This window comes from Mauremys mutica, chromosome 12, assembly GCF_020497125.1.
Source record: "Mauremys mutica isolate MM-2020 ecotype Southern chromosome 12, ASM2049712v1, whole genome shotgun sequence".
Lineage (NCBI taxonomy): Eukaryota > Metazoa > Chordata > Testudines > Geoemydidae > Mauremys > Mauremys mutica.
In genome coordinates this window covers 24946102-24964124 of record NC_059083.1, presented here as the reverse complement: position 1 = coordinate 24964124, position 18023 = coordinate 24946102, and the positions used below count along the sequence as shown (strand labels likewise).

Sequence of the window (18023 nt, the reverse complement as noted above, 5' to 3'; positions counted from 1 at the left end):
AGGGGCCCAAGTGAAGCCCCACTGACCCCTCACACCAGCACAGGGGGCTTGTTGCAGGAGCAGAGCCATTCTTCACCAAAGCCTCCAGGCCTCTAATGTTACCAGTGGGCTGGTTCCTGCTCTGCAAACAGCCTGAGTCATTTCCAGGGAGGGAGACCCCCAACTGCTGCTGCAGGTGGTGGGGCATATTCCTGATCTCCAGAAAGTGAAACTTACCCTGTTCCACTGCCCAGAGGGAGCCATGGCTGCACAGAACCCCATGGAAAGTCTCCAGGAGGAAGCGACATGTCCCGTCTGTCTGGAGTATTTCACAGAACCTGTCACTCTGGAGAGTGGGCACAATTTCTGCTGAGCCTGCATCAACCAGTGCTGGGAGGGATCCGCTACAGCCGCCTCCTGCCCTCAGTGCAGAGAAACTGTGAACAGAGAAACCTCAGGCCCAACAGGCAACTGGCAAACATGGTAGAAATCACCAAGAGACTGAGTTTACAGGCAGCAAAGGGATTGGGAGCAGGCAGGGTGTGTGGGGAACACAAGGAGACTCTGGAACTGTCTGTGAAGAGGATCAAACCCCCATCTGTGTTGTGTGTGACAGACCCCGGGCTCACCGCGCTCACACAGTGGTTCCCATAGAGGAAGCTGCCCAGGAGTGCAAGGTAGGGAGTTGCTGTCAAGTTTAATGGGTAATAACTTAGCTTTGGATTTTAATTACAGGCTGATTTCACTGAAAGTTCCCTCTCATAGATGTAACTGCAGCATTCAGCTCTCTAAAGTCTTCACTGTTTGGGAGATGTTATAACAAAATAAATATTCTGGCAGTGTGGCAACGAAGGCAAAAAACTAAGTCTTCAAAGATATCTGATGTGGGAAACTTACCGGAGACGCTGAATGCTTTTCAAACCCAGCTTCCACTGGTGAAATAAGGGAACATTTTTTCTGAATGGAAGCTGTTAACACCAGTGACATTTAAATCACATGAACTGAGGACCAGTCATGAGAGTGCTGCCTTCAGATTGCAGGAGAGGAAGCTACGAGTTGAGGTTTGTACTGCTTTTGTTTTATAGAATTTATTATTACTTCTATTTGTATCACAACACCCTTTACAGACCACACATGAGATCTGAGCACTGCACAAAACCCAGCCAGGGGCAATCCCTGCCCTGAGCAGGTTACAGTCTAACTGGGGGGGGGGCCGGAAACTGAGGCACAGTTACTTGCCCAGGACAGATGGGACTGGAATCCCAAACTCCCCAGACCCACTCCACTGTGCCAAGCATTACGCCATGCTGCCACCTCAACATCAACCTCCCTGAAGAAGTGTGTCCGTTAGGAGGGAGAGATGCCTTGGTAAAGGTCCCAGGCCCAGCAAGGAGAGGAAGTTTCCCACTGGGATTCTGAACTCCTGTGCTGTGGTGTGGGAAAAGAATGTGAAATGCTGAGATTGTTTAGACTTCCGGGACCAGCTGATTACGCTGGGAACTGTGTGTGAAAGATTGGCCTTGAGCCCGTTCTCATCGGCCACGACTACTGTAAACAGGCTGATAAGTCAGGCAGGTGTGTAGGATGATAATTACTCTATGGGGTCACAGCTGTGGCTGTGTGAATTTAATTAACCAATTAGCAATTGTCTGATTGCTTGCCATAATGGCATATAAGAGCATGCTGGAAAGGAATAAAGTACTCTCTCTCTGCTTATGATCACATGGGTTGTCAGACTCTGTCCATGCTCTCCTGCGATGCAACAAATGGTGACCCCGACGTGATTGAATAAGGACAGTGTCGGTGGCCTGAACTGAAAAGAAGAAAAGGAGGCGCACCTGAGTCTCAGTGTCGAGCGGCTAGGAGCCGCAGGGCGTCCGAAAAGAAGGGCGCACCTGAGCTCAGTGTCGAGCGGCGACCGCAGGGCGTCCGAAAAGAAGGGCGCACCTGAGTTCAGTGTTGAGCGGCTAGGAGCCGCAGGACGCCCGGAAAGAGGGGCGCACCTGAGCTCAGTGTCGAGCGGCAAGCCGCAGGGCGTCTGAAAAGGGAGGCACACCCGAATCCAGAGGTGAGCAGCTACCATGGGAACCGCTGTATCAGCGGAAGAAAGGACGGTGCATGGATATCTGATACGCATCGCGGAGCGGCAGGGAGAGAAGCTCCCCTCTGATACGTTATCCCGTCTGCTGCGGTGGGGACGGAGAAGGGGACTTTCTGTTCAACCAAGTACAATATTTGATAAAACTGTTTGGGAGCGACTAGGCTCTGAGCTTTGGAAGTCGGTGGCTCAGGGCGATAAGGAGGCCTTCTCCCTGAGTCCAGTATGGCATAAGGCGAAGGAGATAGTAGAAACTCTCGTGGCCGAGGCAGAAGTGCAGGCGGCCCTTTCTGAGCTCTGCCGCCCAACGCCCGGAATGCCTTCTGTGTTGCCGGTTGGAGACCCCTTCCCTATGGATGCAATGCAGAGTGGGGTAACTGAGACACCTGTGAAGACAGAGGTAGAAGATACTGTGTTTACCTTGGAATCAGAGCACACTGAAGCGGTTGCAGCTGAGGCCCCCATGCAGAATGATGTAGGAGATGCGCCATCTAACCTAGTATCAGAATGCCCAGGGGCAGTTGTAAATGGGGCCCCTCTACAGAGTGACATATGTCCTCAAGAACTGCCTGTGTGTGGAAAGGGAGACGAAGAGGAGCCTATGGAAGCAAAACAAACATTTCTACTGACTGCGACAAGTTCAAATGACAATCAGCAAGAGATTTTAGCTGTGCAGCTGGCAGATACTGGCTCACCCATTTTTAGTATTGAAAGCTCTGAGGCTCAAAAAGCATTTGTGCCTGTCACAGCTGCAGCAATTGAAGAACAAATCATTGCAGAAACTGTAACGCCTATGGAAACCTCGGCTGACACTTTGAAGCCTTTAGAAGCAGTGCCTGAAAAATTATTTCCTGAACTAGTCCAAGATATTACCACTGCTCATTTGGGATTTGAGGCTGCACACAGTAGGAGTGAAGAACCTGCAATTGTGTCAGTATCAGAGATGTCTGCTGCAATGGTGGATGGAATGACTGAAAGAGCAACAAGATGTACACAACCTGGGCCCCTGGAGGATAGTTACTTGTTTGCTATGCTAGGATTTTTTCTGTTTGATCCTCCCTGAATGATTTATTAATTAAGATAAAATTTTGCTTTGCCTGGACCTATGATTCTTACTGCAAAAGACCCCTTCACATCAGGAGAATTTTCCTACTGATGATTGGCTTACTTAATTTTTTTTTTATTATTTAGCTCCATTGTGTTATTGGAATTTTTTTTTGTTTGTGTTTTGATAATTTCCCCCGTAAAAGCTGAACCATGACGGTGGTGGAAAAGAAGAAAAAACACTCACGTTGTTGATATTGCCAAAGTCCAGAAATTCCTGACTAAAAAGACATTGAGAACTGACCCTGGTGAAGAAACAAAGAATTGTACACTGGCAGGAAGCAATTTGGGACTCCTGCTGAGAAATGTGATGTTGATTGGATTTTGGGATTTATTTTACAGGCTGCGCCCTGTGTTTTGGGTAAATTTTTAGCATATATTGCCCTCCCTAATTGGATTGTAATGATATTACCCCCCCATTACTACCCCAGTTTTTTAGAGTTTAATTGTTTGTTGTTTTTAAAGTTTGAGAAAACTCAGCCAAAAGGTTTGTTGAGTATTCTCAAGGGGGGAGTTGTGGGTTATTTAGGCATAAATTTAGGTAATTTGGGAGGATGGCTTTGAATTTATGTGATCCAAAGCACCTTTATGTAAAGTGCTTTTGTTAGCCTTATTAGATTTTTGTAGATTTTGTGTTATGTGCTGATTATTGGTTGTTGTAGATTGCTTAATACTAGATGTAGCCTATTTTTAAAATAGATAGGCTGAATGCAGATGTTGTAATTAAAGTTATATGCATAAGAATGTAGCCCCCATGGTGGGAAAGTACAGATAATTGCTCGCAGTAGAGACTAGAAGGGTGGGGGCTAGTTAAGAAGTACACCCTCCTAGGTAAATTGATAGTGGAATAAGTTGGTGTTCATGTAAGGAATGGTTTAGCTAGAGGAAAAAAAGATTGGGCCCAAGCAGGCAGGCAACAGATAGGGACCTTGGAGAGGAAAAAAGGATCGGGCCCAAGCGGCCAGGCTACAGACACAAGCTTGGAAATTTTAAATATTCAGGGGGATACTTGGAATGGTGATTTGGATTAGTAAATTGCTGGGGAAAACAATTGTTGAACTTTGTAAAAGTGCTTTTTAAGGAAAGTGAAAAGTTAATTCTGTGGTTGCTAAGGGGAACAGCAGCTGAATTTTGTAAATATGCCAAAAGGGAAAGTTTTTGGTGTTTTTGAAATGTTTGTAAATGAATTTAGGCAAGAAATTAGTTTGCAATTGTTTGGCTATGAATAATTTTGTTGCATTAGCGGCAGAATGTATATAGTGCTATGTAATTGAGCTTGTAGTAGGTTTTATAGGCATGTATGTGGTAAGCAATTTTGAGCTGTGCCTAGCTTTGTATTTAGAAGCACGTTGGGAAGCCATTGCATATGTAAATGCTTTTATTGATGCATGCTTGATTTATAGAGGTATTTGTATGCTTTTAGTAATTATTGATTGCCCAGTAGGGGTAGATTTGTTTTTTGTTTTTTAGATAATTGAGGAATATGGATGCCAAATGTACTGTATTTGATATACCATGCATTTATTTATAGAGTCAAATTTGTGTTATGTGTTTCATGTTTTGTTTTGTGGTGTTTGTTTGTTTGTTTTCTGGCCAGAATGATTGTTGCGTTGTTAAGATTTTTATGTGGTTTATGTTGTGTTTTTTCTAGGACCCCCCCTCCCTCAGTGTCAGTTTGATCGCCTGACATCTGAGGGATGATTTGGTAATAGAAGTTTGCCACAAGTTGGTGTGCTATAGAGAAGGGGGGAATCCTGTAGAATTTACACTATTTATTTGTTGTGCTTTGTTTTTGTTTGGTGTTGTTGGGGTTATATGTTAAGGATTGCATGGTTATATAGGTTGGCTTTATAAAGTTTTAATTTTGGCTTGTGATAGATTGTGGTGTTATGTTGTTATGAGTTGGAAATGTTTTGCTCCTGTTTTTATCCTTTTCTCTTTCCCTCTTCTTTTGATTTTGAAGAGAGGGGGGAGGTGTGGTGTGGGAAAAGAATGTGAAATGCTGAGATTGTTTAGACTTCCGGGACCAGCTGATTACGCTGGGAACTGTGTGTGAAAGATTGGCCTTGAGCCCGTTCTCATCGGCCACGACTACTGTAAACAGGCTGATAAGTCAGGCAGGTGTGTAGGATGATAATTACTCTATGGGGTCACAGCTGTGGCTGTGTGAATTTAATTAACCAATTAGCAATTGTCTGATTGCTTGCCATAATGGCATATAAGAGCATGCTGGAAAGGAATAAAGTACTCTCTCTCTGCTTATGATCACATGGGTTGTCAGACTCTGTCCATGCTCTCCTGCGATGCAACACTGTGCTGCTCCACGAGGGGTTAAACTCAGCTGCCGCCGCTCTGCACTAAAGGAGATCACGGGGCTAAACGCTGTGTGGGACCCTGAGCACCTTGAGTCCGCACACAACAGGGCTCTAGGCAGCTCAGGTCCATGCCTGTTAGCCAAATAGGCTCGTTCCCCCTGGAGCTTTTCCAATTACCCCAAGGAGGCACGGAAAGACAGGGGGACGGTTACCAGATTCTTTATTCAATCAGCTGAGTGGGTGTCCTTCTCGGCTCGTGCCTGAGAAGGAGCACACTATACAGGCACAAAGCATGTCCTTTTATACCCATGAACAAACAACTTAGCGCGTCAAATTCTGCTAACCTATGCATTCTTTACATTTGTGTCTGGTAAAAATTAGGGACCAACTGTTCGCCTCCCCCCTTTCCCCCACATTCCTTCTTTATGGTTCCCCTCTCTTCACATCCTCTCCCATGGGCAGGCACATCTGTTTAACTCATTCCCTTTTTAGGTATACATCATATATATATCCTGTGTCCATGTAACTTTAGACATGGATAGCAACTAGAAAAACAGGCAGTGGGACTGACAAATGTATGAGCACATATTTGACCTAAGCATATATTTGGCCCCTTTGTCTAACAATTCCCCCCTAAAAAGCAATTTGAGAGCCTTATGGCCCCCAGTCTTCAGCCTTTACTGGCTGATACATAGCCATCATTTGTTGATGAATCACTCGGTTTGCTATCCGTCGGACCAGGGTAACTACACAGGGAGCGAAGCAAGCTAGGGTTAATAGGGTTGTGATAAAGAGTACAAAGAGAAGAAAGCCTTCTCGGAGCCATCCGAGTTGGGGCAACCAGGACGTGAACCAATCCATACTCCACCCACCCCAGGTTTGGACCGGGACATGGGCTAATTTCCTCATTTCTTTTGTTATCTGTTTTACCGCTTTTCCATTATCATCTATTTGTAAACAGCAATTAGACTCATTTAATTTTGCACAGATTCCCCCTTCCTCTGCCAACAAATAATCAAGAACTAGATGGTGCTGATAAATCACATTCCTCATCTGAGTGGACTGATCGGCTAAAAGATCAAGAGCCGCAGCCGTTTGATTAGTTATTATTTCCAAAATGGCTTGCAGCCTAATTATCCGATTTAAGTTGTAAATGGGCTCCCTTGCCCCTGCGATCCACTCATTTGGATTCCATGTAGCTGGTCCATAATGTTTTATAATTCTCTCAGGGGGCCATTCTTGAGTTCCCCACGTTTGGGAGCTTCCAGCGGTTAGTGAGGAATCCACAGACCGCCTCTCCCTAATCAGATCATCATATACCTTAATTCCTAACTTGTTTCCCTGAATTTGGGGTAGTAGAAAGAACAAGGGCCTGATGTATCCAACATAACATATTCCTGACCAATTTGGAGGCAATCTTCGATAAGCGTATTGCCCACATATCCAGTAATGGCCTTTTAGGGCCCATTTTCCTTTTGCAAAGGGGCCCTCCCAGGTCTCGGGGTAGTCTTCGGGGCCCGGCTCTTCATAATATAAAGAGTTACCCATTTCTAGGGGACCCCCTAGGACGATGGACGTACCGTCGGGATTACAATAGTCACATTTCCACGCCTCAGCCCCTTCCCTCCAAGCACAATTACAGCCGAATTTAGGGCTATTGGTCGTAGACCAGAAATGGTTAAAATGGGTTACCCGAGTTCCGTTAAGGTGCTGCCATGCCCACTGATACCAACGTACCACATGGTCCTTACTGATGGTATTATCGCGCTGGCAGCTTATAAAGAGGGAATCAAAGAAATGATCCCCTGCTACTGCCTTACAACCCTCGCTGCGATGATGTTGGAAAGAACACTGTACCCAGCTATGATTAGTGAGTTTCACGTGGGTGTGATTCCATCGTCCTTGATATTTAGAACAATCATACGTATGGCAACTAGGGTGATCGTAGCAGTCATATCCTAGAGATAGGGTCCATTCACATCGGCTTTCTCCCACATACGCCCCCTCTTGTCGCGTCCGATTGAGACAAAGGATCCCTACCCCGGATGAATAGAGTCGCCAAGGCTCACTGTCCTCGGTCCAGCTTCCTGTTCCTTGGTGGACCACACTTAAATTACTGATCCACCATTTAGCTGGCACCGGCTGGGCTACCCAGGGCCATTCATTCCAATCCCCTGGGCCCCCACATACCCAGCAACTACTAAGATTAAAGGAATTAGCTATTGTTTCCCCTAGTTGTACAAACCTATTTTCCCAACCATAGTAGCAGTGTGAATACATAAGCAACAGTATCAGTAATAAGGTCATTATCGTTTTTTCTTAAACAGTCCTTTCAGTCCGTCAAGTCCTTGATATTCCCAGACGGTGTCTTCGCCCGTGCCACCCCGGGCCTCCGGAGCCGGGGTGGACAGAGGGCTGATGTCCTCTTCTGTTGAGTCGGCTTCCAGGTTCGGGGTCAGGAACCGCTTAACCCGTGTGTGGTGTGTCCATTTGTCACTCCCGAGAATTTTAACCGCGGCCTGGCTGATGAGCGAAACAGTGTGTGGACTGTCCCACCTCGGCGTCAGGGGGTCGCACTTCCACTTTTTGATAAGGACCTGGTCACCGATCCGGAAGGGATGCACGGTCTGGTCCAAGGGAAGGGCCTGGAAAGGCGCCGCGTATCGATGCAGCTGTAACAAAACAGATTGCAACTCGGAAACCTGTTTCCATAGTAAGTCATTTCCCACTTCCCAGGTTACATCCTCCCGGAACCCTGGGATAAGTATTCGGGGAGGAAACCCAAAGACCAGCTCAAAGGGTGAAAGTTTAAGACCCTTTCGTGGGGCCCTTCGAACGCGGGTGAGGGCGAGTGGCAAAGCGTCGAGCCACTTTAAGTTAGACTCTGTGCATATTTTAGTAAGAGTATCTTTGAGAGTTCTATTCATCCTTTCCACTTGACCCGAGCTCTGCGGCCTCCAGGGTGTATGTAGTTTCCATTGTATGCCGAGAGCCTGGGACACCTGCTGGACCACTTGTGAAACAAAGTGGCTTCCCCTGTCAGACTCAATTACCTCGGGGAGATGGAAACGAGGAAGTATCTCTTGTATCAGGGCTTTGGTGACAGCTCGGGCCTGACAATGCCGGCTGGGGTAACATTCCACCCATCCGGTAAGTTGATCAACAAATACAAGCAGGGTATTTATAGCCCCTGCAAGGGGGCACCTCAGCGAAATCAACCTGCCACCTTTGAAAAGGGAACATAGCCCATGGTCGGCCTCCCATCGGGGCAGGAGGGCCACATCCCTTCTGGTTAGTTTGTTGACAGACGGCACAGTTATTAACAATTCTCTGGGCCTCCATGTGCATACTCAGCCCCTTAAGGGATCTGGCAACCAAATCAACCATTGCCCCAGACCCTATATGTCCCTCTCTATGCAAGAGCTGGAAGATTTCCTGGAGTACTGGCCTGGGGACAAAAACCTCTCCCCCAGGTAGTCTCCACCATCCAGAGGAAACCTGCCGGCCTCCCGCAGCCTGGGCTTGACCTATCTCCTCGGCTGTGTATTGGGGAGGAGGGGTTTTAGCCTCAGTGTCCTGAACCATGAGAAGCCATAAGGCCCCATCTCGGGCGGCCTCCTTCGCGGCCTGATCAGCCAGCTGATTATACCTCCGCTGTTCGGCCTCGGGGGCTTTCCCATGGGCACGCACATGTATCACGGCAACCCGGAGAGGGAGCATTAGGGCCTCGAGCAACATTTTAATGAGGCTCCCATGTGCAATCTTTTGGCCTGAGGCCGTAATGAATCCTCTTTCTCTCCACAGGGTCCCGTGTGCATGTACCACCATGTAAGCATACCGACTGTCAGTATATAAATTAAGGGTTTTCCCGGCTCCCAAGCGGAGAGCCTCAATGAGAGCCACTAATTCCGCTGCCTGAGCAGATAAGTTGGGGCTGAGTTTAAATTTATGTATCCCTTTATCCTTAATCACCACCGCCGCCCCAGTAAATCGCTTGCCATTTACCACATAGCTAGACCCATCAACATATCCCTCAACATCAGGGTTGGGCCAAGGCAGGTCTGAAAGATCAGATCGGGGTTTGGTTTCTTGTTGCAAGACTTCAATACAGTCATGAATAGGACCGACCTCAGAGGAGGCCTGGGGATCGGGCAGTAGGGTGGCTGGGTTAAGAGAACTAACTGTCTTAAAGGTCAGATTGGGGGCCAACAAGAGCCCCACTTCGTATCTAGTATGTCGACTGGGATTTAGGTGTTTTTCCCCAGCACCTGTTCCCAGTATCTGAGGCACCCCGTGGGGGACCACAACTTCAGTATCTCCATCCAGGGTTAATTTTTCGGCTTCCTGAACGAGGAAGGCGGTCGCTGCTACGGCCCGTAAACAGGCAGGCCATCCCTTGGCGACGGGGTCCAAGACTTTTGAATAATATCCGATGGGTCGCCAGGTTGGTCCTGACCTCTGGCACAGGACTCCAGCTGCCACCCCTCCCCTTTCATGAACGTATAGGGTGAATGGCTTTCGGGAATCTGGGAGGGCTAGAGCAGGAGGCTGAACCAAGGCTTCTTTAAGCTCTCGAAATGCTTTTTCCATTTCCTTGGTCCATACCCAGTGAAGCAAACCTTCCTTAGTCAGGGACTCATATAATGGTCTGGCTTTTCCCCCATAGTCAGGGATCCAAAGCCGACAAAAGCCAGTCAGTCCCAGAAATGCCCTTAATTCTCGTGGATTCCGGGGCTGAGGGCTATCAAGTATAACCTGGATCCGTTCTTTACCCAAACTACGGCTCCCTTGGCAGAGGTGGTACCCAAGGAAGGTGACCTGCTGCTTAACTAATTGAGCTTTCTCCTTTGAAACTTTATATCCTTGTTCCCCAAGGTAATTAAGGAGCTCTATAGTGTGTTCCTTGCAGGCTGCCCCTGTCTCAGCACTTAAGAGCAGATCATCACAATACTGCACTATGTTACATGCAGGGTGGTTAGCTAGGAATGGGGCCAGGTCCCTTTTTAGCTGGCTGCCAAAAATCTCAGGCGCACAGGTAAGCCCCTGTGGGACAATGGTCCAGAGATATTGGGCCTTGTAGTGGGTGTCCGGATCCTCCCATTCAAAGGCAAACAACTTTTGAGATTCTAAATCAAGGGGAATGGAAAAGAAGGCGTCTTTTAAATCTATGACCGAGAACCAGCCGTGGTTTTTAGGTACTTGGCCTAAAATCGTATGGGGATTTGGAACGACTGGGTAGGGGGCTTCTATTAGCTTGTTAATCTGTCTCAGGTCCTGGACCAATCGATACTGTCCATTAGGCTTAGGCACTCCCATTATCGGAGTATTGTATGGGGATGTGCCTTCCCTTAGCCACCCACACTGCAGGAACTTTTGAATCAGAAGTTTCAGCCCGATCCGAGTGGTTAACTTAAGGGGGTATTGTCGAATTCGGGCCGGGCTGCTTCCCTCCTTAAGGGAGATATGCACCGGTGCAGCGTTTTTAGCTCGGGCAGTTCCTCCCCCCCTCCGCCCAAACCTCAGAGTTAACCCCCGGCAGCTGGCTCTCGCCACTCTCCTGACATTCCGAGGAGTGATTTCTAGCACTTATGAGAGCCATCTGGTAATTAGAGGTTTGTTGTTTCGGGATCCTGACTTCCATTTTCCCATCCTCGAACGAGATCTCCGCCTGCAATTTAGTGAGGATGTCTCGTCCGAGTAGTGCTATGGGACAAGAGGGACTGCAAATGAACTGGTGAGAGATCTGTTGGTCCCCGACTTTTACTAGGAGAGGGAGAGTTTTCTCCAAAGCGGTAGTCTGTCCCTCAATCCCTTGAACAATGGCACGTCCCTGAGCTCTACCCCGGGGAGCCTTATTGAGGGGGAGTAGACTAAGGGTAGCCCCAGTATCGATTAGGGCTTCAATTGGGCGGCCCTCCACTTTAATTTTTACCGTGGGATCCAAGCTGGCAGCCTGTGCTGCCAGGAGGGGCCGCTGGGTCCTCCGGCCCCCCTATGGGGAAGATCCCTCCCCCGAAAGTCCTGTACTGCTGTAGTAAATGGGAGAGGGCAAAACTCTATCCTTGTATTCTCTTCCCTGTCGCCGGGGGCATTCGTTTTTCCAGTGTCCCTCCTCCTTACAGATAGCACATTGATTTCGACCTAAACGGGGACCCTTTCCCTTGCCCTTACTCGGTGGCCCCGATCGTCCTTTAGCCTTGCCCCCCTTCTCCTCATTTCCCTCCCTTAGGGCCAGTGCCAAAACGCGGGCCTTTTTCTTTCGTTCCTCATCGTCTCTGCGATCATAAACCTTCATTGCAATTTCTAAAAGCTCCTCTATATTTTTACCCAATGCTCCTTCCAATTTTTGCAGCTTTTTCCTGATGTCCTCATAAGATTGTCCAATGAAGAGGGGAATCAATACCCGCTTTCCATTGGCATCTTCCGGATCAAGGTCTGTGTACCTCTTACAAGTGTTACACAGGCGTTCATAAAAGGCAGCTGGATTTTCACTCTTTTCCTGTCGAATATTATACAGCTTAGCCCAATTTGGTGTTTTTCTAATACAGCGCCTCATCCCCTCTACTATAGCTACAGCATAGTCGCGATGCTTCCCTCGACCCCCATCATCTTCATGCTTCCATTCGGGCATAGTCTCGGGGAGCATTGCGGCTATTTCAGCCGAGCTCTTTTCCCTGGCTTTAAGCCCCTCACGGGCTTTTGAGAGGACCAAACGCCTTTCCTCAGCAGTGAGCAGGGTATTTAGAGCGACTCTCATATTGCCCCAGGTAGGATTGTGGGCCGAGATCAAGGTTTTGAATACTGCCATTAGCGGGGCGGGATCCTCCGAAAACGGGGGATTCTGGTGCTTCCAATTATATAAATCACTGCTAGTGAAGGGGACATAAAGCATAGTGAGTTGACCGTTTGAGGTTAAAGCCTCCCTTAATGGCATCGTGTACGCCGTGTTACCCTCACTGTCTGGGGAGCGAGTAAGGGTTAATTGAGTGTCCCCAGGTGTGTAATTGGGTGCCATTTTCCACACCCTCCTTTTGGGAGTCATTGTGGGGCTCGGGTGGATCGTCACCTTGCTCCTAGTGTTATCAGACACCCAGGGGCCTGAGGAAGTCGGAGGGGGCTTCTGCTTGGAGGAGCCTGGGACGTCTGGCTCATCTCCTTGTTTGATAGTTAAGGTATCACCCTCAGAGGGAGGGGGGTCATTTATCGGGGCTGCCAGGACCGGGAGGCCAGGATACAGAGGGGGAGGAGGCATAGGATCAGGGGCAGAAGGAATTATAGTTGGTGGACAAGATTTCTTAACAGGGGGACCGGGCTTTTTAACGGGGGCATGGGCCATCAGAGTTTTAAGAGTTCGTGTTTTACATTTTTGCAACCAAGGGGGGGGGTTGGCCACGAGGTCTTGCCAAATATCTATATAAGGATATTGATCCCAATTGCCTTTTCGGGTTACAGTGCTATGCACAGCTTGTAAGATTTCTGGTTTGAGTGTCCCCCCCTCGGGCCATTCCACCCCGAGTGTTACCCATTCCAGAGTACAGAACTTTATAAGACTGTCCTTACATAACACAATGCCATAATCAGCCTGGCGTCTAAACGCTTTCCAATTATTCAACATACACCCTAGGGGTGTCCCAGGAAAGGTGCTTTGAGAGGACCCCATTATATTTTGACCTGATCTTTTGAGGAGAGGGAAAGAAAAGAAAAAGTATCATTCATTCAGGTTTCCACTGGGTCACGAGGTTTGGCTGACCCCCTTTGCGATCAAGATTTTCCGGTCATCGAGTTTCCCCTCGCAGAAATCTTGGGGCGGCTAGGATCAGCTTAAGTCCCAGACCTCAGCGGCATTCACTCCTTTCATACACAGGTTTCCTAATGGTCTGCTCGAGTGATTATAACTTCGGTCTCCAATATAACATTAATAGAAAGAACAAGAATACTGTCGTTAAAAACAGGATCAACCCCTGGGGTTGTTCTAAGTCCCAGTAATTGTCCAGAACAGCCCACGGGCTGGTGGAGTTAGTCATTGGCAAGTAATTACTTAACAAGGAACATTACACATTTGACATAACACATAGCATACTGCAGTCCACTATCCCATGCACGTACTGCCTAGAGGGTTCCCGTGTCCAACCTACACTGCAGGGGCGCTCCTGTTAGGCATTATACCTCAAACCCGACAGGCAAACGCACTTACCGCCTGGAGTGGCCGCGTCCGGCAGTTGGACTCCCCTCTGCTTCGTCCGCCCTGCTTCCGTGGCCTGTGGAGTTCTCTATAGAGGGGGCGCAGCCATCCCGGCCGATTGAGGCGACCTGGAGCTCGAGCAAACCACAGCCCGAGGTGGCCACTCTCCTGGGTCGTCCTCGGCCGCCAGTCAAGCGCCCCCTACAGGGAGAGAAGTCCCAGCGGAGTCGCCATTTGTTAGCCAAATAAGCTCGTTCCCCCTGGAGCTTTTCCAATTACCCCAAGGAGGCACGGAAAGACAGGGGGACGGTTACCAGATTCTTTATTCAATCAGCTGAGTGGGTGTCCTTCTCGGCTTGTGCCTGAGAAGGAGCACACTATACAGGCACAAAGCATGTCCTTTTATACCCATGAACAAACAACTTAGCGCGTCAAATTCTGCTAACCTATGCATTCTTTACATTTGTGTCTGGTAAAAATTAGGGACCAACTGTTCGCCTCCCCCCTTTCCCCCACATTCCTTCTTTATGGTTCCCCTCTCTTCACATCCTCTCCCATGGGCAGGCACATCTGTTTAACTCATTCCCTTTTTAGGTATACATCATATATATATCCTGTGTCCATGTAACTTTAGACATGGATAGCAACTAGAAAAACAGGCAGTGGGACTGACAAATGTATGAGCACATATTTGACCTAAGCATATATCTGGCCCCTTTGTCTAACATGCCAAGACTAGATTGTAGCCAAACTAACCCCAGGCTGGAGCTGACTGGTGTCGATCTGACCTGTTCTGTTGTGTACGTGGGCAAGGACCAACTAGAGCGGTTCCGTTAGTCCCACCAGGCAGCCTTTGAAATCTCCCAGCTAGAGAGCTGCAGGGCATGTACGCCAGAACCATGTAGCCTCCACAGCTGCAGGTGGGGTCAGTGGAGCTGCAGGTGCCCAACCCCTCTGAGAACCAGGCCCCAGGTACCTAAAGGTTGGCACCCAAAATCTAGACCCTAAATTAAAGGGCATTTGTTAAAGCTGGATCCAGTCCATCACTGGGCTCTGGTCCTGTATGCAGCTCGTCTGGGCACATGGGTTGCAGGGAAGGAGAAAGCCCCTCCCCCACGGTCAGGGATCCCTCCAGCACAGGGGCCTCTTGTGCCTCCTCCCCAGCAGCTGCAGGCACAAGGCGTGTTCCTGAGAGGGCTGGGAATGGGGTGGGGTTGGTGAGAGTGGGTGGAAGAGGGAGTGGGGTGGACAAGGGACAGAGGGACGTAGGCAGTGTAAAGCCTTGCGTGGCTTTACTTACTATTTTTGTAATTCTAGATGATTATTTCCATAGGCAGGGTTTTAAGAGATGAGGCCCCCTGCTTGCACCCCTCCTGCACCCCAACCCCCTGTCCTGAGCCCCTTCCTGCACACCGCACCCCCTCACACACACCAAGCTTTATGATGTTCGCCTTTAAAAAAATAAATAAAATTCCCGGGGTGCACACCCGAATGGAATGTGCTGCGCACGCCTGTGAGTGTGATCCTGCAGCGCCAGGAGACACAGACAGGAGGGAGCAGAAGCAACAGGCTGCCGGCTGAGCAGCTTCCAAGCCACAGGGGGCTGCTCTGCCTTTGCTGCTGGCTTCAGCAGGGCTCCCGGAGCAAGCTCACTCCCCACCCCTCTCAGCCCCGCCCCTGCCTGACCAGTAGGGCCTAAAAAATAGGAGGGCCTAAGGCTAAAGCCACATTAGCCTAATGGGTAATCGGGCCCTGCCTGGAGACCTGGAGCAGGAGACAGTGTCTGCCCAGCCCAGGAAGAGCCATTAATAGAACCCGCTGTACCCGAAGACAAAGGGAGCAGGAGGTGGCAGCGCTGGAGGGAGAGACTCCCCCTAATCCAGGTACAGGAAAGAGCCCCCCTCAGCACAAGGCAAAGGGATGTGGCAGCCCTGAGGGGGAAACCGCTCCATTCATGTCTCTGAATTTAATATTTCAGACATGTAGAAATAGTCACCAGAACTCAGCTGGTCAGAGTTAAGGGTGTTTGGATGCTGGGCAGTGACAGTTTTGGGGGGAGGGGGGTGCGTCCGTCTGTCCCAGACCCGGTTAGGTGCCACCGGACTGCAGTAAGGGGAACCCAAGCAACTGGGCCCCAGGATCCTCTGATAATTCAAGCCTCTGGGACTGGAACAGAGCCCATCCACTGCTCCAGTCTTGGGGTCCCTGGGCACATTCTTGGGGGGCTCTCTAGCCCCCTATCTGAGGCGTGAAACCCGCTGCCTAACCCATAGTGCAGAGCTGACCCTCCAGACTCCCCCATGCCTGAATGCACCGTCTCCCAGAACTCCAGGCCAAGGTGAGAGCCTGCTGGTTTCAGCTGAATTCTCTCCGGGGGCACATTGTGACCATTTAACACATGGAGAGACTCTCTGCACACATCCAACATTATTGCTCTTTCACTTAACCAGCTAAAACACAAGAGAGTTCCAGGGCTCTAACACTTCTACCGCCCCAAGGAAAAAAAAAGAGCGGCGCCCGACCCCTCGCCGAGCGCCGCGTCGCACCGCCCATGTCCTCGCCCCCCCAAGCGCCATGTCGCACAACCCAAGTCCCCACACCCCTGAGCGCCACGTCGCGCCGCCCAAGTCCCCTCCCCCTCCCCAGCACTGCCCAAGTCCCCACCCCCCCGACCATCACGTTGCGCCGCCCAAGTTCCCACCCCCCTCAGCGCCGCCTGTCCAAACCAAAAACAAAAAAACCAAACCCCGATCGCCGCCCCCTCCCAAGGTGCCGCCCCAAGCACGTGCTTGGTAGGCTGGTGCCTGAAGCTGGCCCTGGCTGCTAAGGTCTGCACTGGCCCTTGCAGTCACTGAGTAGGGGGCCTACTGAACCACCCCTCTCTCTGCCTCAGTTTTCCCATCTATACAATGCCTGTGTGTCTCTTCGCATTACAGTCTATGGAGGACGAGGGCCTCATGGTGCTGAGCTCTGAGCAGACGCTGAGCAAGTAGACCCAGAAAGCTTATGAGTCAGTGTCCTGATCCTGAAAAGTCTGTTTACTGAGAAAGGGGCAGAGCACAAAAATGCCACCCCAGCTGTCTGACTGAATGTCTCTAAGTAACCAGCTGCACACGGTACATCCGACAGCCACTGGAGAGAAATGACAGGTACGATATGCACCATTCCAGTCTTTTCCCTTCCTGTAACCCTGTACCAAAGCACTGAATCTGCTCCGCTCTGCAATGCTGAGTGAAGACCCAGGTACCTGAGGGAGCAGCAGGGGAAAGGTGTTTGAACGATGCCTGCAAATCTCAAGCCCCGCGGAGACCAGCAAATGATCAGCACTTCCCTCCGCTGAGCCGCAACGTCTATTAACCATGTTGTTAAATGCTGCAATGCTGGACACGGGTAACTAGCTGCATCCGCAGCAGCATCTCTGCCCAGCGCGGCTCCCCTGCCACAGCTGAATTCCCTCCCCTTCTCCCCAATTTCGGCTTCCCAGACTGCCCCAGGCCTCCTCAGTCTGTCCCCACATCCCCTCCTGCAGCCGCAACGGGCAAGTGGCCTGAGAGGTCTCTGTTTATCCCACACCAGGTACCCTGCAGCCCCTAGTGCGAGCTCCCCGCACACCCGCTGCCCTCGGCCATTGGGCCCCAGCCCTCACCTGGGAGACAGGAGCTTGGTCTCCCTGCAGTCCCTGGTCTCTCTGCTGGGACTGACAAACAGGGAGAAAATGGGGGCAGGCCTTGCTGGGAGTGGTTGTGTTACAGGGGCACCTGCCCCACTAGGGCCCAGGCTGAGCTCCCAGCACATTCCACAGGCCCCTGAGCTGCCATCAGATGGACTTTCAGCCTCGGTCTGTGTGGTGGTGGGGGAGGCTCTGGGTTACTGCCCTGGGGGAGCTGCTGGGGGAGGGAGGAGATTTACCTGTTCACAGACAATTTTAACAGTTCTAAAGCTTCAAAATTTTTGACTCTCAGTGTCCAGTGTCATTAAATAGTTCTGGTCTGACCAAAATATTGTCTGATCCCCCCATAATTTCCCACAAGCGTGAACATTTTAATTGGAATGAAATGCTTAAAACCCAGATTGTTGTGCAGCTGTGAAAGTTTAAATCAATAAATATAAAAATTGATTAAAATAAACATCTGTCAAAATTATATATTATAACAAAATAGTTCTGCCCAGCCTGACTATCACTCCTTAGATACCCAGCTCCTGCTCCTCCAGGTTCAGCCTCAAAGGGGGATGTCTCAGTGACCCTCCCCACCAGCTCAGGGGCTGATTGCAGGCCCGGAGCCCTTTGGGGTTTTAATTACAGGCTGATTTCACTGAAAGTTACCTGTCACTGGTGTGATTGTAC

The 18023-nt window shown here is 49.8% G+C and overlaps 2 protein-coding genes across 2 annotated transcripts in view; one reads left to right on the top strand and one right to left on the bottom strand.

Annotated features, from left to right (window-relative positions):
* Positions 1-18023, top strand: part of LOC123344920 (tripartite motif-containing protein 15-like) — a 346226-nt gene that overhangs the window by 281918 nt on the left and 46285 nt on the right. The gene's annotated exons all lie outside the window — the stretch shown is intronic.
* Positions 7803-12142, bottom strand: LOC123346638. The gene is made up of 4 exons (XM_044984115.1): positions 11552-12142; positions 11015-11488; positions 8995-9636; positions 7803-8168 (listed from the first exon to the last, which is right to left on the bottom strand). Exons 1-4 carry the CDS (start codon positions 12140-12142, stop codon positions 7803-7805), a joined length of 2073 nt encoding a protein of 690 aa, XP_044840050.1.